Below are 26307 nucleotides of genomic sequence, written 5' to 3'. Positions count from 1 at the left end.
AAGTAGGGAAATCCAGTCCATGCTGAATAGACACAGTCAATGAGGATGTGCCATTTCTAGTCACTTCCCCAGCCACTTTACGGCTACGAAAGCAGAATTGACAGAGGTTCAGAGCAAGCGTGGCCCACTGAAATATTGCTTTTGCAATTAGTTCTTCCTCATTTTTTCCTTTATTTGGAACATCAAAACAGGGGAGAAAAAAAAATCCAATTCCACTTTACTGTTCCTTTATGGTGATGTGCTCTATTAATTGCACTTCGCGTGGCCTGAGGAGAAACGGGAAGGTTCATAAGACTGGCACTTGGGGATGATCCTCTCCTTCACTTCTCTCTCAGGACTCAGCATTTCCCAGGAGAAGACACCACAGCCCCAGAGTCGGGGTGGGACGCAGTGCCCGACGCCACAGCCGTGCTCACACTACTGGATCCTGCCCCGGATCCCGTCCCGGCTACAGGGAACACACTGCACGCTGGGCAAGTGTTCTGGAGAGCCCACCCGAGAAGTCCCCGCGAGGGGAATCTCTCCCGGGCCCCCCATGCCGTTGGGGGGAGGCCAGCTGAGGCCCTCAGGAAGCCAGAGGCTGCTAATACCTTCTCCAAGCTGGAAATGCTGGCACCTTTTCATTTTTACAAAATCTTCATAGCCACAACTCCCATATACACAGGGTCACATTTTGGCCTGATTTGTTATAAGGGTCAGAGTTTTGTGAAATAGCAAGCAGGAAGATCTATTCTCGTGCCTTTCCATAGGTTTATTGGCCGACAGAATTGAAACTGTGAACATAAAGGAAATTTCCCTGGAGAGTAAAATTCTTTGTAGAGATGACAAAATGATTAGGCCAGCAGTGCTATTGAGCTAAACTTTATGGAAACTCGCCACAGAGCAAAACACATTAAAATACTTTTTTTTTCTTCCCCTGTCAATAAAAAATAATTTCGGGTTCAATGACAAAAACGTACAGAAGGGAAAAATATTGGCAGCCTTTCTACTATGTTAAGGGGTAAGTGTAACTGTTTTTAATATCAGTCAATACGTAAATACTGCTTCTTTTAAACACACATAGATTTTTTTTTTCCTAGACTCTTGAAGCATTATGGCCAAAAGAGAATTTGGTTATTTATTTTATTCCCCTCATTTTAGAGATGAGGAAACTGAGGCCAGAAGGTTCAGTGCCTTACGTAAGGACTTCTCCAAGGAAAGGCAAGAACCTAAATAGCCTGCCTCTCAGCCTAGGACCCCTAGTAAAATTTTATGGCTGAGTTTGAAACTCTTTTTGATTTTTCAATATCTTTTTGGTACCTAATTCCCTCAAACCTGCTACATTTCGGGGCTGATCAATGGCACCAGCAAATAGCAACGCTCCATCCTCCCTTTGGCATTTACTGACCCCTCGTCAGCCATCGGGAGGCACGTGTAGCTTCAGGAGCTGGAGGATGCAGCTGTCAAATTGCCTCTTAACCCGAAGGAAACACATCAGTAGAGTAATTAATCTTGTACAACCCTCTCTATCAACCTGGCCACTTTTTTTTTTTTTTTACATCATTACAAGTGAATGCTTATGTGCATGGTTGATTTAATTAATAATTCTAATAAAAAAGACAGTATCCTAGCGATATACATAAGTACATGAATAAATGAATTGAAGAACCAGCGCCGTCCTGGAACCTCCACTGAGATGAAGCCACACTGTTCCTGGGGCTACAGGGATTGAGTTTCCACTGGTTTACCCTTCAGTATTTGCATCATCCGTACCGGAGAGGAAAGAAAAGGAAAAGTGACACTTAATGAGGCACCGTATTTGCTATTTTACATGTCCTGTATCATTTGATCTTCACAATGACCGGATAAAAATCAGGTGAGACAAGGAAGCTTAAAGACGGGGATTGCAGGAACCGACCAACATCCTGCACGGGCGACGACGATCCGCTTGCTTCCAGAGCTTTCGGTGGTTGGCCTGTGTGGTGGAAAGAGCACTGCACCAGGAGCAGGAGAAACGGAGCCGGCTGCAGCTTTCCATCTGCTGTGACAATACGCAACTTGGAGTTCCCGCACCCCCAGATGGAAAGAACTCCTAGACGGAAAGCTTTCAAACCTGGTTTTGTGCAGGCCCATGGCTGTGGGCCGGGCCCCGGGGTCACTGTGCAGCGTGGGAGGGAGGGAACAGACAGGCTTTTCCACGCTTCCCTCCCCATCAGGCAAATGAACTCCAACTTCATCGTTGTTTACAGAGTAAGGGCATGAGTACCAGGTCTTATTTGGGGGAAAGAAAGGAATCCACTGCTTCAAAAAGCTGGAAAAAAACCAGGTACTACCCAAGACTGCTCTTGCTCTAAGGGTCTGTCCTTTGACGTGGCTTCACTAGCGCATCTTTAACACTTGGGTTGGGTTGGCTCTTACTCGTGCTGATCCGGTGACCGGGAGGGGAGCATCATAGGTTCCAGCAGTTGTTCTGAGTGCTTCGACCTGTTGGGTATCACCTCTCACGGATGGCACTGGATGACTGTTTTGTGTCTAGCTTCTCGAGAACACACAAGGCTTCTAGGCATAAGGTCAGGGAGGAAAAAAAAAATCTTCTCGCTCCACTCCTACTGCATTTCAGCACATTTGTATACATCCATTATTTGTATGACGATTACGTCTGTGCGGATTCCAGTCCAGCAGAGTTGCCATTCAGTAGGTTGGTGCAGCTCTATCAAAATCTACCTGCAACTGCAAACCTGATTTTTTGTCAAATATTTATTACTAGAACATCCAGGAAAGGCTTTCCATTAACATCTTAAAGCTGTGAGGATAAAGCTAGTTGGCTCACATAGCACACTGTCTTCAATAATCACCACGTCTAAATTTATTACTGCCTCTTTCAACCAAAATGAAATTCCTATCTCTTTTAAGCTCCAGGAGGGGAGATCAATTTCAATCTAAAATATGAATCATTCAAATTTGTGGTATCACCTTTCACACGGAATCAGGGTTTATTATAATACACAAAAGTAACAGAGAGCCCATACAGTTGCTTACTGGCATGTGGGGACATTTGAAGCAAGCAGAGAGCTGAAATATTACTTGCAAGGGCACAGCTGGCTCCATATTCAACAAATCAGTCAAAAAATAACGTTTGCCTGCCTCAGTCAGATCTAAACAAGGAAAAACTGTGATGCCAGCCACATTCTTACTTTCTCCAACAGCCTCTTCCATTTTCCTTTTGGGTATCAGCTACTGACTTTTTTTTTAATTTATTTTTTTAATCTCAATGAGAAGGTGTCCATCAAATTAAACAGACTGGGAAGAAAGAGCCTCTAACATGAAAGGAGATTTTCCAGAAAGTTAAATAGCCCTGATTGTATAAAACATTTGAAATTGGAACTTCATTATTGTCTCCACAGGGTTGCTAAGGCAGGGAAAAGACAAAGTTATGGTGAAGCTTTCGAAGACTTTGTGTAATATTTCTGAGGCAAATGCTTTGTTGTTTGAATAAATGCATGTGCGTGCGCACACACACACACAGAAGGAGAGAAGTCCTTATGGCATCATGAGGACCTATATTCTAACAATAGGTTTGACACCCCACTTTTGGACACACATGACACAGGGATTTGGCGCCCACAGACTGTAGCAATATCATCGTTATCTATGCAGGCCTGTATGTCAGGACTCTGTTACTATTAAAGCTTGACTCGTCCCCAATGTTTTCATAGATTGGGTCTCAGGAGAAGCGTGTATTAAATCAAAGCTATGTGAATTTTAAGCACTTTGTTTATATGGCTAAGATTTTCTTCTTAACTAATCTTCTTTCTTTCCCTTTAGAGTGTGATTCTTTGGGTCCTATCATGAATATCCGGTTTCTTTTTTTTAAAGAAGGTGGGAAACAAAGCACATACAACATATTTTGCCTATAGAAATGAATTCAATCAGTTACTGAATTGCTGATCAAATAATGGTGTAAATTTGATGAACTGAACCCATAGATGGCAGGATGGGATCATTCTGTTCACATCATTTTAGGGAAAGACTTAAAGGAATCATCTCTTTCAGTTGCTCATGTTCAGGAAATAACAACCACAACTGAAAAATAGTATAAAATCCCAAATAGTTCTGAATCCCTCATTTTTTACTTAATAAGGAATTTTGCTATGAATAGTTGGCATGCTGTCATCTATTATTAATTTTGTTCAAGCACTTGTTCCCTGAGGCTGGTCTATACTGATCCACAGAATATATTTTTTTTCTTTCTCTCTCTCTTTCTCTTTCACACACACACACACACACACACACACACACACACATACACTAAGAGATGTTTTCTTTTTTTTTTTTTAAGAGATGTTTTCAAGGCAGGTTATATTTCAGAAATTTCTGGACAGATGGTCTAGAAGGTGAGGGATTCACTGTATTCTAGGTTTCCTACAGTTTTCCTACAAAATTCTGCTTTGCCCTCACTTGAGAAACTATATATTCTTTACCTAAAGTCATTCTACTGATGAGATGACTAACATTTCTGCTCAGAATGAGATGTCCTCTGACTATTACAGTCTAAAAGTCCACAGGCCACGGAAGGCAAAGGGGTTTAAGGTGACTTCATTTTTAATCAGTCCTTTGTTGCTTCTCTAGGACTGAAGAAAGATGTGAGGAAAGAGGCAAACAAACAGAATGAGAGAGGCTTGCAGAAGAGCAAGAAGCACAGGAGGGACGATCACCAATGACTGGGGTGCCGCGTCTCTGCCGCTCAGGGAGCGCTTGGTGTACGCACGGCCACTGGGCCTATTACTGAGCAAGGCCCAGTGCAGACCAGGCCCTGAGGCATCAAGGCAGATCTTCAGCCCACGTTCTTCCTTTCACACCCTCGCCTGTGGAAACAGGAGTGCACTGCCCATGTCTCTACTTCCTCACCTACTTCCTTCACCTTTCTATCCACAGCATCGTGACTTCTACCCCCAATTTGCTACAGAAGCTGCTTTGGCAAAGATCACCAATAATTGCCAATTGTCAGGGACAGTGATGGAGTTTAAGACGTCTCCGATCTGCTGTACCGTTGGACACTGCTGACCTTCCCTTTTCTTGAACAGGTCTCCTCCTCGGCTTCCATGGCACTGATCTGCGTCGGGCATCTCTGCCCACACGGAATCCACGAGCTTCTGAGGGATGTTTCACCTTCTGCTCATTCCTCAATGCTGAATTTTACTTGGATTTTGGTCCTTGCTCATCTCTTTGCCATACCTAACTGAAATTACCACCTTCATTCTAGTAACTTCTAATTCATATCTCCATTCTGGAGATTGCCTCCAACTGAGTATGTCTAAAATTAAAGTCATTTTTCTTCTTTCTACCTCTACCTTCTCCCCAGATCTGAAAATGCTAATCCTCCTCTCATGTTCTATCCTGGTTAATCTCACCCAACTAAATGGTGGGATTTGTCTAGATTCTCTCCACATTTAGTCATGAACTCCTCTCTCTACTCTTTCACCTCTGCTCCCCTTTTTGTGCAATTCTCTTCTTATAAGTCTAATATCTGGGTTTAGCCTTCACATTACTTAAGAACGTCTTTCAGAAAGTAAATTGATCAGATCCTTCCTTTATCAAAAATCCTTCAACAGCTCTCCAAAACCAGAAAGATAAAGTCCAAGCTCATGTGCAGCCTCCCCTGTCCTAATTCTACCAACTTGTCCAGTCATCTCTCAATACTCTCTTCTCCCATCTTTTACCCCAATCCTATAAAGGTACTACTATGTCTTCAAATGTATCTGATTGTTTCAGCCTGCCATGTCTTTAGAGTAGCTACTTCATTCCAGAGTATTATCACCCCCCCACCCCCACCCATTTCACACCCAGGCTCAATCCTATCACGTCCTTTGTTCAAGGGTCATCTCTATAGCTCACCATCAGTCGCTGAGACTGAGTTGATGATTCTCTCCTTTGTGTCACTGTGCACTGTGCTCTTGATTGTTCTTGAATGAACCCTGCAAACTTCGACCTTTGAAAATGACCCAATGGTGGTATTTTGAGTTGTATCTTGGTTATAATTCTCATACTGACATTGCCTATTCTAGTTGACAGTCCTTTCATGGCCCTCAAGACCAGATTAAGAGCCTCTTCTCTGCTCTAGTATGCCACCATTACTGTACTGCATTATAGTTGTCTGTTTCTAATTCCTTTCCTCTCATTCATCAGAGAACTCTCTGAGGATTGGTTTTCTAGATCTATTAATTCTTTTCAACATTGAGCACAGTGCTTTGTACATTGTAGGCAGTCAATATACATATCCAAATACCTCTATCATCTATCTATCTATCTATCTATCTATCTATCTATCTATCTATCATCTATCTATCTAATGAATGAAGGCTGCTATTCAATAAATTATTTGAGCCTGAAAGTTTTAGTTTGACTTTACTCTTTGAATCTTCTAGTTGTCTGAACTTCGATGCAGCAAACATCATATTTAATCTGGAATTAGCACCACAAAGTCTGGTTCCTTCACTGACCAAGAATGAGGTTAAGTTATGAGCAAGAGTTGGGGCATTATTTCAGATTTGCATGACTTCTCCCTGGCTTGCCAGTGACACTTTACCCTCTAAATCCTTAGTAAAGTGTTGGGCTCTGGGTTAACAAATAAGGTCAGCCATCTATATATTGCTTTTTGAAATGAGTGCTATTAGGGGATATAATATAATAACAATGGCTAACATTTGTTGTTTACTTTGTTCCAGGCTGAGTGATAAATGCTTTACATGCATTATCCCGTTTCATTTTTATCCTATCATATCCTCGTTTTATCAATGAGTTAACTGAGCCTTTGGCATTTGCTTACTCAAAGTCACACATAACTGATATGTAGTAAAACTGGAATTCAAACCAAGGTCTCCTTGACTCATTTTATGTGAAACACACGCACACCCCCCCCCCCCAAGAATGCTGCATTCTTTTTTGGATGATCTTAGTTATAGAAAAGCTCTAAATTATAGCTTCTTGTTTTCTGTCTTCTTGGTGATCTAGGTTGTCACAAACCAGGAGTAGACTGTATCAGTCTAAGTTTCATCCTAAATGGTTATGGATGGGGAACTGATTCCTAGTGGCTAAAGCTGTTAGAAAGCAGTCAATTTGGGTGTTTGCTATGTATAGACACTATACTAGGCAACTCACATTTCTGATAACCCTGTCTCTGAGTGTATGAACTATTTAGTGATACAAACCATAAAAACATGAAGATATTCTTATTTATGGCATGTTCCAAATATTAACACGTACACAAGTGGCAGACTTCCCACAGTCTATTTCTTTTCTCCTGGATAAGAATATGGGCAAGCTAGCTTTACACACTCCCTTAACTATAGGACGGGCTGATCTTCAGCAATAGATTTTTAACAGTTGGTCATAGGCCAATACTAGACCAGCTTAGGATTGGCTTCTAGTCTTGGATCAATTTAGAGGTTGAAGACCCTCCCATTCATAGACCATGTGAAGCTCTGATAAAAGTTCTTCTCACAGTGACACAGTGCACTTTCCAGCTAGCATCACATAAACTTTAAGAAAGCTACCTTTCCCCATAATATAGTTTATAGATTCACAATGCCTGTGTCGGGTAACTGTGCCATCCAAAGAGACTTAAAATTTGTCATAAATATGTATGTTTAAATGTCCCTGAGTCTCATTTTTGTATAAGCTTTTAGTCAAACATTCAGCCCATTCATCTTTCATATACTTAAATTAGATATCTGGCATATGTTGTTTACATCTAAACACTTATTTTAAAAAGTTTTATATGTTGAAGTATAGCACCCTGTATTATTAAAGAAAAGTTGATAAAAAAAACACAAGGAGGACAAATATGTTGTATGTGGAGGTTTAGCTTTGGCAGAGTATGTTGCAAGTGATGCGATTTATCTTTCACTCCACTGATGTTTTCATATTCAAAGCAAGAGACAGGGAAAGGTAAGAGTTAAAAACTTGGGCTCTGCAGCAATCTGTAGGGATGCAGGGTTTTGCTTCGTCATTTATTAACCATTAGATTTTGGCCAAGCTTTCAATCTCTCCTCATCTTAGTTTCCTCATCTATAAGAAGGCAATGATAAAATTTACCTCTTTGGATCACATGAGGATTAAGTGAACAAATTCATATAAAGAGATTAGAATGGGATCTGGTCTACAGTAAGCTCACAAGGAGTGTTACTTATAATCCTTCTGGTATTGCCTTGCATATCTAGAGATTACAAATACACATTTTATATCTAAACCCCAGTTCATTCATTCACTTATTCATTAGCCATTTAATCACTCATTCACTGTTTAACAAATTCATTTATTCCCTAAAGACTTCCCAATTACCTATTAAATACCAGACGCTATGCTTGGTGATATGGGAGATAATGCAATGAATCAGGTATTGATTCTATATTCTTAACAAACATAATTTGGTGGAGAGAGATGAAAAATATATAAAAATAATTATTGTAAAAACAGGAATGCTCAGTGCAATAAGAGCTTCAGATGAGGTTATATAAGGGTTCTGAATATATAGACATTTTCCCAGACTTCTATGGTTATGCTCATAATCGTAGACAAGATTTGCATAGTATGTCTTTGTTGACAAATTAATCAAATTGCACTAATATCTACATACAGGAAGCCAGTGGCAAAGGAAGATGATTAGACTACATTCTAAAGACACCATGTTTAGGAGCCCTTTCAGCAGTGCATTATCTCCAGATGACTGTGGTAAGGTTGCCAGAGTACCACAAATGCCTAAGTAAGTGTCATTTGTTCCTAATTTGTCACTTTTATTAATGTTTCAGTTTCAAATATCAGGATATGATTTAGAAATTCAAATAGCAAAAAGCTAATGTGTTATTAAGCCTTAAATTTTTCTTTACTTTGCCTTTTTAATTCATTTATTCTTTCAGGTTCTTGAATATTTAAATCATTTAAAATATTAATAGTACACCAAAGAAGTATCAATATTTACATTAAATTGAAATTCACACTGCTGTAATATTTTTAATGGCTTATATTATTCATAATTACACTAAATAAATCCTCCTCATGGAAGAAACTTAAGCAAGTTTATTACGCCATGGCTATAGCATGGCAAGTAGTATTTTTCAGAGTGGGGGCATTAAGAAATATTAAATAATGTTAAGCTGGAATAATATGTGATGTGTTTTTTTTAAAGTGTGCATAGGGCAAATCATTTTCAAATGATTATTTTCTACAAACAACCAATATGCTTTATCTAGAATCAGAAGTTCTTAAATTGTGGTAGTTCAAAGTTCATAAATCATGAAATTTCTTATAGTATATTTTTAAGTAGTAGGAGTATTATATATCCCATCTTCACATCGGCAAAGTAGACATGATCATGTCTGTGATGAATTACACAATATTCACAATTTTCAGAGACGGCTTATTATCACAGGATGATAACACAAATACATGTATGTCAGCTTACTATAAAAATATTAACTGTAAAAGATAAGGACGATTCACATAACTTTGTGGAACTGAAAAGACAGTCTATGCTGTGTAATCTTTGAACACTTTGAGAAACACTCCACTTCAAAATTAGGAATATTTTGTGGTTATGAAAATGTGTGGTTTATTCAGCTTCCAACAAGCACTGAAAGCAATCGTGGGAGAAAACATCAGCTCAGGTTTCTCTTCAACTAATCCTCAAGTTTGTTCCATTTCTAGTCCTTAGGAACCAAGATATATTAGAAATATAGTACTTACTTTAGCAAAACCTTAAATTGTATTTCAAATACAGTTTTAGGTAAAAACATTATCATATAGGATAAAATATTCTGTCCATGATCATTTACTTACTCTTTCATATTATATATGGCATGTGAAATTCTCACTATTTCCAGATGAATGTCTAAAGAAAACCAACCAAGAGCAAATTCAACTGAAATTAACCTATGCTTAAGGATAATGTCATGCATTTTTAAAAACAAAGCAAAAACAAACAAAAGCCCACCAAACCATCTTCAGTCAGAAGACATTTTTCAGAGGGTCCTATTGTTTAGGGATTTTTTTTTCCCTTTTCTCAGCTCTAAGACATTTTTCTCAACACATGTAGACTTCAGAAGGGATTAAAAATTCTCAAACACTCATACCACTTAGGGGCCAGGTTTCCTCTGTGTATGGGATGTGTCCCATCGGGCTGAGTTCTAAAAGGAACATAGGCCATTCTCACGTTTTATCTCTGCTGATGGACAGGAGCCGAGGGGCCCCTGGGAGCATTCTGGCAACACTGTGTTACTTACGGTTGAGAGGCAGGCTCGCATTGGTTGTGCCTAGCTTGTTGGCAGCCACACAAGTATAGTTGCCGAAGTGCTCCTGTGTCACATTGGTAACCGTGAGAATGGATCTTGTGCTAAAGTTTTGAATAATAATTCCTTGTTGGCCATTGAAGAGCCTAGAAGACAAAATAGGTAAATATGCATCGTGAATACCATTTTTAGTTTTATCTTAGTTGACGTTGCCATGGCAACCCAAAGACAGTTTTGGCCACACAAGTGTTAGCACATAATGTAATAATGGTGCAATTATATTTTCCTTACGTTAGTAGGTACCGGGGAGGAGAGGCTGTTTGACAGCTGTAGATTGTTACTACGGGATTATTTGTACTCTACGACAAACTGAATTTAGATTTCTGCATGTCCTAGTCATACATTGATTTGTATTTTAGAAAACTAAACACACCACAGCCATGGCGCCTCATCTGTTAAAGTTGAGAAAGAGCAAAGCAAATTAAATATAATGATTTTATTAAAAAACACAAGCTGATGGTTTCTAAAAAGCTGCCTAGAATACGTCTAGGCCATTTCAGTTGCTGTTATTGGAACACTCCGGTGAAAGTTAACCCCACAACTGTGACAGGATAGTTCTGAATCTAGGGCTGACACTGCTTTGCTGCTGCTAGGTACAACCCGGACAGGTGACTTGCTGGTAACCCTAGGAAGAAAAGCAGCTGTCTAGCATTGAGAGCATTTCAAGTTGAGTCTCACCTTGACCACATCTTAGGAATGTGACTGGGAGAGTCCTCTAACCTTTCTGGGCCTCCATATAAAATTCGATTTTCCCCAATTCCATTCTGACTACCCAACAATCTGTCTCCAGGCTTACCAGCAGAGGCCTCATTCTCAGATAGGCTGGCTGGCAGAGGGTCACCATCCTCAGGGCTTGCCATGCCCACCTCTGCTTTCTTTTTCCTGATCTGCATCCAGTGGTCATCAGCCCCTTGTATCTCTGCCAGCTGGAACCTTCCCTCCTCGCTCAGGTCTGATCTGTGTCCTATCTCTCCTACTCTAATGCTCCTTAAATGACTCTTCCTTCTCTCTCGCTCTCTCTCTGCATGTTTTTCTCAAAATTGTTGTGAGATTTATGAAACCAAACTGCTCTGTAGTAGTTTCTGTGCACACAGGTCTCTTTAACCCAAGGAAGTTCAATTGCTTTAAATTCCTCAAAAGGCAAGGTCATATGGACATACTTTATTTTATATTTGAGTCCTGCATAGTACTTAATGGTCCACAATAAATAGTTCATAGATCAACAGAGTTAGGATCACATCCCCACATCGCAGAGAATGGTAAGCCTCCTCAAGAAATTCTCTTTCTAAAGATGAATTCTGAAATAATGAGGATGCCAACCAGATGATAATGTCTCCCTAAAAAACCCCAAAGTCTACTATGAAAAGACGTGCTGATCACAATATGGGCTATGAAAGCTCACAGTCCAAATGGCATGGTGTTTTTTTCCTTCTTAATATGTTCAAGTTTTAGTACTAAATATTTCTTTAATCACAAAGATGCTAATAAATGGCATTCCCCTGAGAGTTTAGGTTGAACTCCTTTGCATTACATTATGTGACTTGCATCTGAATTCAGATAAAATATACTGTAGTTACATGCAGATTAAAATAAGCAGCCATGCTTGATTACCTTGGGAATTAGTTATATTTCAGGTAATAGCTGAATTTGACTTATCCAAAACTCAAACTTTAATCAGATTAATAAAACTTTGAGTTAAATAAACATTGAAAAACTTTAACTTGAGCAATAAACCTAATGATCTGCAACTCTGACACAAGAAAATAGGTCATAAAATATCAAGGATATAGTAATTTTTACTCCCCTGTCTCATATTGCAAATCTATCAACATTATTGCCAAAATACTATCATGATTATTGCATATTTTTCTGCATCACATTAGTAATTTTATTCTTGACAAATTAGTGAATACTATGTATAAACACCCCACAGCCTCATTGTGCAGGAAGCTTCAGCATTATGGCTTAAGTCTATCTATCCACAGCTACACTATGGACACGTTCTGCAGCTCCCTGGACTACTAAATCTCCATTGTGCCCCACCTACCAAAACTCAGATTCATTTTGCTGCTGAAGAGTTAAGAAGAAATCAGTCAGGGTCTTCATTTGGCTTGACTCTGGGGAGAAACTCTCAAGGGAGTATAGTCAGTAACTTGATGGTACTATTTGCTTCTGTTCCTCTGGGCTGTCTTTCTGAGTTGGCTTTCAGTTCTCTGCCCTTCAATGTGTCTGAAGGCAAAGTCCCAGATGTTGCTAAATCACGCAGCCTATCCATGCTCTGGATGTGTAGGCCCACTCTTGGGTGGCACATCAATGGCACAGCAGCAGCAGCAACTCCTGCTGCTCCACTCAGTCTGGCAAGTAATTATGGCCAATAAAAAAGAGAAGTACCTTCCCCTGGGGGGACTGTCTTTCCTCTAGAGGAAGTTACCTTTCTGAGATTACTGGAGTAGTCCAAAACTTACTTTCTTGTAGAATTGGGAGTTTTATAAATGCTGACTCCTCAAATACCCTGGAAGAACCCATCTTTACCCAGTAGCTGGCTGAGACAGCTTTTCCAAAACCGAGCTTGAGGGGAAATGCCTTCTGAGATGGTATATATATCTCTGGAGGTTTACTTCTATGATTTTCTTACGGAGTCCTGAGGGTACATGGGGTGAGGGGCTTTCTCAGCTATTCAAATCAATTCTGAAAATTGTCATTGCTACAAAGATGAATCCTATGCTTAGGTGATTAGGGACTTGGCTGGGCAGCACATGTCTTTGAAGATCTTTCAAGGCCCTTCAGAAGGCCAGAGCTGAAGAGAAGAATCAATCAGATATATAAACAGGCATTTACAATTGGGTTTATTTTAGTCACAATGGGGACTCTGTTGAGATGAATACTTCGATCCTTAGTTACTGACTATCGAAATTTAAACCACACTTATAAGTCCCATCATGTATGTCTGTAATACAATTTCAATCTTTGACTAAAAAAAAATAATAATAAAAGGGTTCCTTAATTGATGATTTTTTAATGAAACAATTTTATTCCCAAATGGTTGGATATACCTATATTTTCTACAAAGAAAATCATTTTTATTAATACATATAAATGAGAAATTTAATTGTTACTCTGTGTTAAAGAAATTCCTTGATAGCTTTCAAAAATGTACATATCAGCCTATTAACAGAATGATCCCTGGCCCCACTGAATTTTTTATATCCATCTCAGACTTGTTTGAAACCAGACTTCCTTACATCAGTGATATGAAATCTTGAAGTGACAATTCAAGCAATAGTTCACAATATACCTTGCAATAAAACCAGAGAACTAAATCTGGAATATTGCCTTATTTGGAGTTCTCTACTTTCCCTAAATAAATCTTTCAAGTTCTAAGAGAATCATTCTTGTATTGACTTAGATTAGAGAATAAGAGATGTTTTCTTATAGTCCCTTCCCCCCAAAAGAGAGAAAACAGTTCTGTTGAGTTAGTGGTTAAACATGGTATTCCTTCCCTCAGAAGTAGATCAGCAGCATTTGGTGCTTGCCTAGAAATCCCCAAGCATTTTTAGTTTTTGTGTTTTTACCTTTCAGTGGACCCCTCGGCTATGAGATCCTTCTATTATTGTGGACCTTGCTGTCTTCTACCCTCTGCCACCTATGGTAGTTTGTTGCATACCACTAGGATCAGAATGTTTGTGTCCTCCCAAATTCATATGTTGAAAACCTGAGCTCCAAAGATTATAGTGTTAGTGGGTGGGGCCTTTGGAAGGTGCTTAAAAATCATGAAGGTGAAACCAAGATGAATGGGATTAGTGCCTCCAGAGAGCTCCCATAGCCCCTTTGGTCATCTGATGATACAATAAGAGGTTAGTAACACAGAAGAGGACGTGCTTGCACCTAGATCTTGGACTTCCAGCCTCCAGAACTATGAGATAACTTTGTTGTTTAAAAACCACCCAATCCATGGAATTTGTTATAGCAGCCCAGAAGGATGGAGACACATACTGAGGACCATTGCCCTCATTCTTCTTCCTTCTGCCTTTCACTAATGCTTCATAAATCTGTGAACCACAGGCTATGTGCCCTGCCAGCAGATGCTGCAGGCAACTCATAAACAGCACAGCCTGACCAAATGACTAGTTTGGAATTAGAACAGTCCCTTATATTTTCAAGTGTCAGTCTGAAAGAAGTGGCACATAGAAAGCATGCTAATAACTGAGGATACTCATATATCTGGTTCATGAAATGTTCACGAACTTTACAATCAGAGCCTCTCTCAGGCAGTAAGTAGGATGGACAGGTGAGTCCACTGCAACGTCCAACAGCAAAATTGACAACAAAGCCATTGGCACTGATTGTTAAGATTGCAAAAATAAATGAACAGCTATACCAGGCCTCATTCATTTTATATATAAATCGAGCCTCATGACACAGTTTGGGACTCTTGTTTACTATCTGCCCTTCCAGGTCAGGAGTAACAATAAATATTCTGGAGAAACAAGCTTTCAAGTGCGCATAGTCCCTGAAATACTTCATTGCTCATAGAGGAAACATACATAAGTCTGTCAGATAACAACATTTAAAATATCAAAGTAACTTGAAATAGGAGTGGGAGAGGTGTTTGCAAATGGTAATAGATCTCTTATCGAGCTAGAATTACACAGAAATACGGTAATTATATATCATGTCATATAACTGGATAAGATTATCATTGTCTTATTAATTGATCTTTGGGTGGTTAGCATAGCAGAGATGGAAGACAGTAGGGGGCAGAAGGAGTTCTTGAATCATAAGAATTCTATGTATGAAGAGAAGGAATGTAAGTTCCAACAGTGGATTGCAGGCTTCCGAGTTCCAGGAGGTGGTTAGAGCTAAGAATATGACTTAAAAAAAGAGCTTCAGAAAAAAAAAAATCATGGTTGATGGTAAAAAAGTCACAGGTGATATGGTTTTAATGAAAATGAAGTTTTACTTGGTCATCAAATGATGATTAAATATCTCCCAGCCTGAAAGTACTGGATGTAAGAACCAGAGGGGGAAAAAGATAAATAGGACAGAGTTCTGTCTGAGGACTTGGCTACACTTAAAAATGTGATGATGACACTGAGATGGCAAGTAGGTCTTTGCACAACACATCTCAATGCCTCTCCCGGTGATAGATTTCTAGCTAACATATATTTTGGCTCTGAATCATGGCTGTATTTCTAGCCTTTTCAATGTAAGCAGCAATACTTTATGTATATGGAAAATGTTAGCTGTACTCAACATATTTATGACTGAAGTAACCTAACTTTAAAGAGTTTCAACATTGTGCAAAAAGTTTGGTGTGACGAGTGTGGGAAACTGACATTCAGAAAACAGTTAAGCATTTCCAAATGCGTATCAACTCATCTTCACAGCAAGCCCAAGAGGTAAGCATTACTAGTCCCATTTTACAGATGAGGGGAAAAAAGTTTAGGGAGATTAAGTTATCTTCTATCATCTGGTAAGTGGTAGAACCAACATTCAAATTCCAGAGCTTCTGACTCTTGGTCTTGTCCCAAAGTAGCAACTGGTATTCAAATCACTAAGTAGAAACTAGGATATTGTATTTGAGTTTGGAAAGACATGTCAGAAATCATGAGTGGTTCAAGGAAATTAAGTCAAGCCAGGGAATAGAACCGGGGGAGCGAAATAACCAAGTAATATGTGCCAGGAAAGGCAGGCCCAACCTGTGGGGTGAATCTAATGGGATAGAAAGTTAAAAAAAAATGTAGGGTCCAGTTCAGCTAGCTATCTGCAGATTCCCTGGGCCAGAGGCCTCTTAACTATCTATGTGGGGCTTAGCTATGCCCATCAGTCTCTTACAGCAACTGTCTTTTGCTCCCAGTGGAGTCACCTTTTCAGGCTACTCAGGCTTAAGATGAGAAGCATGAAGTGGTCTCTTGTCCTCTTTCCACCTCAAACTACCTGCCAGACAACACATACTCTCAGCATTGACTATTGTTTTTTTTTTTTTTCTTCCCCTGTGTTCATTAAATATTTCGGTTGTAGTAAATCTCTTTCCATAACTGTATATGTGGAATATAGTCAAGGATGGCAGAAAAAAAAAAAAAACACATAACCTAGATGAGTGGCAAGAACACAATAATTTTAAGTAAGTTCAAAACTGCCTCTAAAGTTTGAGTCCTGGTGATGCTATGGAGTTACTGTGTCCGTTCTGAGTTTCTCAAACCATCATCACGTCAAAAATTTCTCTTTACCACACCATTTCAGGTATAAGTCTTCATACATTTGCATGATTTTTGATTTCCATCCATATTCCCCATTAGAGTGCAACTCCATTAGGCAAGCTTCCTAGCTTTTGCTATTCATTGTGTTTTAAGCACGGAGCATAATGTTGGTACTTAATAGGTATGTGGTTAAGTAGTTATTGTATGCTTGACTGAATAAATTATGCTTTTACATTTTTGTACTGCTTAGTTTTTTCATCTGGGAAATGGAAAAAAATGAAGCCAATCTCAAAGTGTTGGTGTAAGAATGGTTTTTAAATGCACAAAATGCAATATCTATACATACACACACATACACACACACATATATCAAATGCAGTAGGCACTAGAAATGTGATGGGTGTTATTATTGTTCAATGATGGGGTCTGTTTCTTAGAACAGATACATTTCCTCTCAGATGGCAGCAAAATATTAAATATTGAAAATACAGGAAATTATTTTTAAAGGAAAGATCTATGAGAGTGACTGGAAAGATCAGAGCATCATGATTTCAAGACGTGCCAAACTCAGTCTCAATTACTTGTGCATTATCAACCTCATCTAGGTTTTTCACAGATGTTCCGGTAGATAAAAAAATAAATAAATAAGAGTAAAAAGGAGGAGGAGTAAGAACTGCTAGATAGCAGAAAGAAATGAAAATTGATGTGAACGTGCTGCTATAGCAACCTCCTGGTTTACTGTGTTGCTTGCTACTTAAGGCTTGAATACAATATGATATCACTTATTCCTAGGAACAGACTGAAGAATATCATGCATCAATGTCTCAGCCCCAAGGGGTATCTATCTTTAGTTGCACATTTGAATAAATTAATGTATTATAATATATTAGGACATTTTAATGATTTTAGACTTTATTAGGCTATTTAAAATGTATGTCTTGTTTACTTTATCAATTTTAATGAAATTAATAATTTTAGATTAGAGACCTTTGGGCTGCCTTACTCGTGACAGTTTGATTCACGCAGGGAAGAGACTGCCTTTAACTTTGTATCAAATAAACAAAGGCTATAGTGCAAGTGTCAATCCTCCTCTGGCTGCAGTTGAGTCTTGTATCCCTGACAACCTGGCCTGTGACTAGATACTTCCCCTCCGCTTGCACTGCTTTTCTAATATCAATGTGCTCATGATTTTAATGTCAAATTTCATCCCACAATATACCAACACAACCGTTTTGCAGGGATCACATCCACAAAAAAAGAGATCCTGGGGCCTCAGAACTGAGCAACGGGGAGCAGCTTCTTTTCTGCAGTCACAGAGTGGGTTGACAGTACCCTGCAATCTAAGGTAACAGACGAATATGGGACCAATATTGTCTTCTCGGTGTGAAAATGAATTAAAATAAGAATGGCTATCCTTCATCGTGATTAAGAGGCCACACCTCATTTTTGCAACAGAGTGTATTTCAAACACCATGTTAGTTGCTGGGAACACGGTGACAAAGAGGGAGGGATGCTCGCTCGTAGTAGATTATGGCTCAGGAGGAGAGAGACGGGTAACAAAGTTGAGTATAGTTTAAGGGGTGCTTTGATAGAGGCAAGCCTGTGGCAGTTCATCTGGAGAGACTCCTTTCTGTGTAGAAAGGGGTCAGGGTAGTTTTCTGAGAGAAGGTAATATCTGGATGGAGACTAAAGGAGCAGTGAAAGGCAGCCAGCCCAAGGAGGCCAGGATAGGTGTGAGTGTGTGAGTGTGAGTGTGTGTGTGTGTGTGTGTGTGTGTAGGTGTGGGGGGGGAGGGGCTTATGAGCTAAATGGTCAACATATGAAAAGGCCGTAAAGATAAAGATCATGTCACAGTTTGTGAACTAAAATATTTTAGGACACTTCTAACGCCATTGCGAGATGGTACATGGCAGGTGAGCCTGACAGGTCAATAGGGGCAAGGATATGAAGGCCTCCCATACCCAAACTGGGATGTTAGGACTTGATTCTAGGGACATTCAGGAATCCTTGAAGAGATTTAGGTATAAAGTGATAAGATCGGATGTTTATTTTGGAAATATTACTGTGAATTTTAAAGAACACAACCCAAATCTAGCTATTGGTGGACTATGTGTGTAGTATTAACGTCTCGATTTCAGGATGTTCTAAACCAGACTCAGTGCAACCTTTCCCAAATCTCTTTTCCTATGTTCCCAGACTCAGCGACTTTACCATTCACCTTATCACTGAGCTGGAAAACTTAAAATCATCTTCCCATGGTCCTTTCCTTGTGTACCTAACCAATCACTGAAGTATACAAATATTAACTTTTTCCTCTCTTGCTTTTTTTTTTTAAGGATTTATTTATTTATTTGAATGAGTGAGCGAGTGAGCAAGAGAACATACACAAGTAGGAGGGGTAGAGGGAGAGGAAGAGAAAATGTGAAGTAGACTCAGGCACTGAGCACAGAGTCCTACTACGTGCCGCTGGATCTCATGACCCTGAGAACAGGATTTTAGCTGAAACCAAGAGTTGGATGCTCAACCGAAAGCACCACCCAGGTACCCCTCCTCGCTTGCTTTTTAATTCACAACTAATACCCTAGTTAAACCATATTTTGTAAATTTCCCATCCCCAACTGCTCTGAGAAACATTTTGTGAAGACAGGGAATGGATATGTTTACTACCCTTGAAAAGTCCTTCAGTGGCTTCCCAGAGCCTGTTGAATCAAGTCTAAATGTATTATCATGACATGTAAAGGGCTCCAAGTCTTGTGTCTGTTGGCCCTTTGTATGAGGGAGAAAAACCATGAGAGACTCTTATCGATAGGAGATAAACTGAGAGTTGCTGGAGTGGAGGGGCGTGGGGGGTGGGGTAATGGGGCAACGGGCATTAAGGAAGGCACATGATGTGTTGAACACTGGGTTTTCTACCCAACTGAAAACTACTGAACACCACATCTGAAATTAATGATGTACTATATGTTGGCTAGTTGAATTTAAATTTTTAAAAAAATTTAAAAAAAGAACAAATAAAATGCTCTAAGTCTTGCCCTAAAATGCATTTCTAACCCTACCCCCTGTTACACCTGATTTCACATCCTCTACCTCAAGGCATAAAAAAATACCTCTCTCCACAGAATGCCTACATCACAATGACCATGTTCTTTCCTTGCTTATGATTATTCTTGACTCCTTGCAATGTTTGGAAATAGTGCTCATTGGTATCAATCATAAAAGCTACCTTTTCCCTGAAGTATGTGTTAATGCTCTGATTTGAGGTGAAGGACCCCTGCTGTGCACTATTCCGGACTTGTCTTAGGGCTCCTTTAAGATCTTCTTACTTGGTCCTTATTTCATTTTGGTGATTTCTATGACAAACTGTAAGCTCTAAGTCAGGGAATGCAAACTGAGGTAGCCCACTTTCAATTTTGCTTGGCTGGCCCAAAGTTTTATATACAATAATTTGCATGTCTGTCTTATATGGACATGTGCTTTCCATTTCCCGGAGTTGAAATGCTCTCACTTATTTCATATATTTAGCCTTTATCTCTTCCCCAGCCAATGATCATAAAGTCATTACAGGGGTAACAAAACTGTACTGACAAGATTTAGGCTGTAAAAAAAAAGAGTGACATAGCATCAGAATAAAATTATAGATACACAGTGAAATAATATTAGAAAAAGAAGTTTCTTCAATGCAGGAATTTACTTCATTTTCAGTCTTTTTACAATTATGTCACAGTTAAGTGCCCAATGCATATATTTTTTTAACAAATGCATAAAATCCCAGGTCATCAAAAAAGATTATTTTTAACATGGGATGGTAATGGGTTATTTCCTGTACCCTTCTAAATAAAAATATGTAACTGCTTAATCTTGTAAGAATGGCCTTGCAAAAGAGAAGAGAGGGAGAAAGAAGGGGATGAAAAAGAGAGAGAGAGAGAATTAATTTATTTCTAGTCTCTTCTGAATAATCAAAGTTGTATAAAATCTAGAAAAAGGATATCTTGACACAAGACTCAGGAAATTGGGTTGGTTTTGTTTTTGTTTTTAAAAATTACTTTGAAAAAAATAATAAAAAATAATAAAAATAAAAATTACTTTGTAGGGCAGCCCAGGTGGCTCAGCAGTTTAATTCTACCTTCAGCCTGGGGTGTGATCCTGGAGACCCGGGATCGAGTCCGTGTTGGGCTCCCTGCATGGAGCCTGCTTCTCCCTCTGCCTGTGTCTCTGCCTCTCTCTCTCTCTCTGTCTCTCTCTGTGCATCTCTCATGAATAAATAAATAAAATCTTTGAAAATCACTTTGTTGAGGTATGATTTATATATATATGTGTGTGTGTGTGTGTGTGTGTGTGTATGTATATGTGTGTGTATGTGTATACGTGGATGCACATATTTAATATATACAACTCAATGAGTTTGGGGTAAGTGTACACCTGTGAAACCATCACTGCCAAGTCCAAAAGCAGATCTATCACCCACTATGAAGGTTTCCTTAAACTTAGATTTTACTTCCCATTCAGCTTTCCCACTTACTTCTTTTAAACAAGTCATTTTACCTTTATGAGATAAAGATTTTTTTCCTTAGGTATAATCTGCTTAGAATTGTATGGGGTGCCTGAATGGCTCAGTCAGTTAAGCATCTGACTTGATTTCATCTCTGTCATAATCTCAGGGTCAAGAGATCAAGCCCCCTGTTGGGCTTTGCACTGAGCATGGAGTCTGCTTAAGATTCTGTTTCCTCTCCCTCTGCTCCTCCACCTGCCCTTGCTCATGAGCGCACTCTCTTTTCCCCACTCTGTCTCTAAAATAAAATTAAGTTTTAAAAAATGTAGTTATGGGATCCCTGGGTGGCGCAGCGGTTTGGCGCCTGCCTTTGGCCCAGGGCACGATCCTGGAGACCCGGGATCGAATCCCACGTCAGGCTCCCGGTGCATGGAGCCTGCTTCTCCCTCTGCCTGTGTCTCTGCGCCTGTCTCTCTCTCTCTGTGACTATCATAAATAAATAAAAATTAAAAAAAAAAAAAATTTAAAAAATGTAGTTAGAATTGTGTGAGGAATGGGTAGGAGAGTATATAGAGAGCTATATGTGTTATAAGATTGCAAAGTCAGCATGTACGGTACAATTTGCATGTCATTAAAATTGCCCTTGAAAATCCCTTAAAATTCCTTATTGTAAATAAACTAACATACTTTACAAGAGTCTCCAAAATGTAGGGTGAGTGCTCCAAGGTGGGTACCGAGTGATCTGTTGGAGTTGAAAAGAAAATGATAGAATGCCCATTTATATTATAATTGTATCTCATCTTTTAAATTTTATATGGTGTAGGTCATTTAATGTTGGCCAAATATTAGTTCAAAACTGCATATGCACAATTTACAAATAAGTATGCATATACTGGTAATTTTTCCTAAGTTTAAAGTTTTATTCATAGGGATATATATTTTGAAAATGTCGTGGACCACTGTTTACCACTGATCTACAAGATAGTAATGCCATCTTCACAAAAAAAAAAAAAATACAAAACTCAAGTTTTTGCAATGCCTATTTAAACATTAGTCCATTACAATTTAGTTTATACTTTTAGTCTTAATCCTAAATAAATACACTCTTCCTCTCAAGCCATAGATTAACTTAATTTCATGTCATCAAAGACATTACTTGCTTCATAGGACTTTGCCTATTCTGAAAGTGCCCTGCACTGGATTTAAGGAATCTATTTCTTTTTTATATATCTTCTCTATTACCAAGATAAAAGTTTATATTTTTTGCTTTCCATATCATTGAATTCTGAACCCTGATTTTCTTAATACTAAAATGTATATGAAGTAAAATTAAGTCTGTGAGCATTGTCCCTCCTAGGAATGCTAAAAGGGCCTGTAGTGTAAAAAAAAGTAACCATTTTATACCAAAGGATAATATTTTAATAATAAGTACATAACTTTAGTCATTCTCATGGTGCTTATCTAAACAGTTTAACAAACTAAATGTCAAATGGCTAATATTTCTTTTTTTTAAAGATTTTATTTATTTATTCATGAAAGACAGAGAGAGAGAGAGAGAGAGAGAGAGACTGAGAGAGAGATACAGGGAGAGGGAGAAGCAGGTTCCATGCAGGGAGCCTGACATGAGACTTGGTCCCCAGACCCCAGGATCACACCCTGGGCTGAAGGCAGACGCTAAACTGCTGAGTCACCCAGGGATCCCCAAATGGCTAATATTTCTAATGTAAATATATGTACTTTTTATTGTCATCCGTGTTATCCCTGAAGGAGACAGTATGGAAGCTATCTTTGAAGATAGCATCTGATGATTCTCAGCTCTCGATATTCGTGTCCCTATTTTGCCCCTGCACATTCAATAGAGTCACCCTGTGTAACCAATAAGATGTTACAGAAATTCTAGAACATAACTTCTGGGACTAGGTCATAAACAGTTTCTAACTTACTCTCTCTTGGATTACTAGTTCTGGGAAAAGTTAACAACCACGTCAAGATGACAAACAGCCTTAGGAAGAGGTCTAGTGGTGATTAACTGAGGCCTTCTGCCAATAACAAGAACTAACTTGCCAGGCATGTGAATGAGATGCCCTGGGAGCAGATCCCCCAGCCTTAGTCGAGCCTTCAGATGACCAGCACCAGTGACACTTGACTGGACCTGATGAGAGACACTGAGTCATCACTACCCAGCTAAGCTGCTCCCACCTTGACCCACGGAAACTGTGGTAGGAAATGCTTACTGGATTCAGCTGCTAAGTTTGGGGTTAATTTGTTACTTGGCCGTAGATAACTAAGGATGGCAGGGTATACAGGGGAAAGAATTTGGACTGAGAGGTTAATGATAAAATGTGTCTTGATGGCATCTTTGAATCTGAGTGCTCTTGGACAGGTTAAGTCTCTTGTGCCTCAGTTCTGTCATCAGTAAATTAAGGGCAATAAATTGTGTCTCACAGAAGTCTGAAGAGTAAGTGAGATAAAAGAATTTAAAGAACCTGGAAAGTGCTTTGTCCTCAGCAAGCATTTATTTCTTTCTTTTTTAAAAAAATGTGCTCTATTTTGCAAGGTTTTAAGGTTTTGAGATTATTCTCAGCACACAGACATGGGTTTTATAGGTCGTGGAAGAACTAGAGGCAGAGATGAGACTATGGATGTTCAGGTACTGCCTTTTTTTAATTATTTGTTTATATTTATTTGAATAAAGCTTTGGCTTTGAAGATCTTAATTTAAAAGAGATGAGTTTTTATAAACATTCTCTTAAGTAGAAGTGAAGAGGGTAACTTATTCCTGAATATTTTTGTAAGCTCAAAGTATAAAATATCTGGAGGAAATACAACTTCTCCAGATCTTGTAAAAACTCTGCTACACTTTGACAGGGTCTCTGACAGCTTCGTGTTTCTGTTAGTGACCTGGAGGTCAAGAAAACAGCTTGGGAACGTGCTGTATCTGTTTCTTCCCTGTGTGTCTATCTTGATTCCATTATTTCTGTGTCTTTGACTAAGTAAATTCAGAAAGTGTGAGTGTTTGTATGTGCAGTCTTTTATTTTGCTAATTCATAAATGACCTGCAATGCCCTTACCCTTGCCATTTAACACTGACATTTCAAATTATTTTTGATAGTCTCTGAAGTGCCATGACCTACACTAGGTGCAGGGACTCTGCATGAAGACTTGCGAGACTTCTTGAGTTCAAATCCCAGCTCTGCCACTACTCTATGAACCTGTGCAAATTAAAAACACTCTGTGCTTTGGTTTCCCCCAAGCAAAAGGTAAGAATAATTATAGTATCTATCTTAGAAGTTATAAGTGTGAAAATATAACAAAAAGGGTTAGTGTCTGTTAACAATTTAGAACACTGCCAGTCCAACAGCAGGTTTTTTACATCATTTTTCATTTTAATGAGATAAATATTTGAATGGCCTGGGCCCAGAAGGTAAACAACCACCACTCAGCAACCAGAACCCTTCCCTTTCCTACTCCTTGCACATTCTCAAATTTGCTTCACTGAGATTTTGAGAGGACTTTATATACTCTTGTGGTATTTGATAATTTGAGTATTTCCTCAAATAAAACCTTAACAAATGACAGATGTATACTTCACTCTGAAATGAAAGTGTGTTTGCCTTTGACCGGTGCATTTGATTTTCACAGCTCTCAGATTTTCTCTAGGTGTGTGAGTGTGTTGGGAAAGGGCATTGATTGGGGAGAATCAATCTACCTTTTTTAGCAGTGGTTCTGAACTCCTTTGAAAATGTAATAAAAGCTATAGTCCACCTCTCCAGTAGGAAAAAAAAAAAGTCACTAAAGTTATGACTATGGACACCAATGGGTCCTTTGCTGTTTTTGCTATAGGCCAAGAAAGTCGACTAAGGATTATTGCAGCCTTTTATGACAATGGTTGCTGAATTTAGGAAAGAACAAGAGAGAGAGAAATAGAAAAAAAAAATTCAGGACATCATTTCACAAAACACTGGAAACCAAAAGGACTTTAACAAAGGAGCTCTCACTTGTACTACTGGGGATAATTCTGCTAGCTTGTAAGAAAGATATGACATGGATTCAAAAGAGACTTTGAGAGATATGTAAAGTAGTTTGTCATTATTTAAACTGTGCTTTGTGGAGGAACCAGGAATTGGGGGGTGGGGGGAGCTTGCAAGGGAGGGCCCTGAGACCATGGAACTGAAACTCCATTCACCTCTCATCTACCGAGAGAGAAGTCATGCTTTCATTGATATTACTTACTGGGCTTCCACATAAGATTGTATTTGAAAAAAGGGTTTCATGACTTTCAGAGGATTGGGAACCACTCTTCTAGATGTTTGTCTATATAGATAATCCCAAACTTGAACTTCTGAATCTGGATTATCAGAATCTGAGAAAGGTTATATTGGCTGATATACAATATTGTATGATAGGACAAGGGTGACTGCAGACTAGTTTATCTAATTCCAAGTATGTAAAAAATGGGGCTTCTAATGAAGCCACAAAGAGGTAGATTTAGAATTAGTAAAAACATTAAATAGTCAAAAGAGTTAAAAATTGAGCGCCTCAAATTGTAGAAGAGGTTGCATAAAAATAGTTGCAAATAATTGTAGACAAAAGCAGAGTCAGTTACTCAGATCCAATGAGGTAGTCATGGGATATCCTTGGTTGTTAAGGCTGACGTTGAGAGGGGGAAGCTCTTCTACAAATCTTCTTTGGATTACAGTTTAAGCAAAAAAGTACCTGCTAAGTCCTATCCACTGTCATCCACTACGGCAACATCTCAGCTCTTACCTCATTTCACTAGTTTTCAGTTCAGACATTTAGCTGACAATAGTCACGAGTCACGATGTAAATAAGTAAACCCCATGCATGTACACGTCGAACAGTATGGAATCGCCAATATTGAGCTTTTTTGACTAAAAATGGCAGTTGCATATGGTCCAACCTAACATTTTCTTGAACACACTCTTCCCTAGTTTTGAGGCAAAAAATATATGTTCCAGATAACATCCTCCCCTCTGCATCACATCTTCCTGCTAACCCGCAGGGGTCCCCCTCTTCTTTGATGGCTTGATAAGAGCAGCTGAAGAGGTGTGAAGGAGCCCACTGCTTGAAAGTAAAGAGAAAGTAGTCAAGTCCTGTCTTCTCTTGTTCAACAGCTCTTGTCAAGGCTTGTCCTGGGGCTCCTCAAGGGGACAATCATAGAGAGCTAAAGTTACAGTGGCCCTAAAATCCCCTTGGTTAGTCCTTTAACCATGTATTTTATCTTCTCGACAGGCCCTTTAGTGATAAAATATCTAAAACACAGCGTTCTATACAAT

General features: G+C 39.0%; 1 protein-coding gene and 1 long non-coding RNA gene across 3 annotated transcripts in view; one reads left to right on the top strand and one right to left on the bottom strand.

The window, feature by feature from the left end:
• Positions 1-26307, bottom strand: part of NEGR1 (neuronal growth regulator 1) — an 813773-nt gene that overhangs the window by 162513 nt on the left and 624953 nt on the right. For both annotated transcript variants that reach the window (XM_025417983.3, XM_049111800.1), the window contains exon 6: positions 10257-10408. In XM_025417983.3, coding sequence (XP_025273768.1) covers positions 10257-10408 — 152 coding nt within the window. The remainder of the gene's footprint in view (positions 1-10256; positions 10409-26307) is intronic.
• LOC125752097 (uncharacterized) lies at positions 22941-25138 on the top strand. Its single transcript, XR_003124448.3, has 3 exons — positions 22941-23230; positions 24123-24270; positions 24854-25138. It is a non-coding gene; the product is annotated as an uncharacterized LOC125752097 (long non-coding RNA).

The sequence above is a fragment of the Canis lupus genome, chromosome 6 (assembly GCF_003254725.2).
Source record: "Canis lupus dingo isolate Sandy chromosome 6, ASM325472v2, whole genome shotgun sequence".
NCBI lineage: Eukaryota > Metazoa > Chordata > Mammalia > Carnivora > Canidae > Canis > Canis lupus.
The sequence above is the reverse complement of the archived record's forward strand: the minus strand, read 5'-3'. Positions and strand labels throughout refer to the sequence as shown.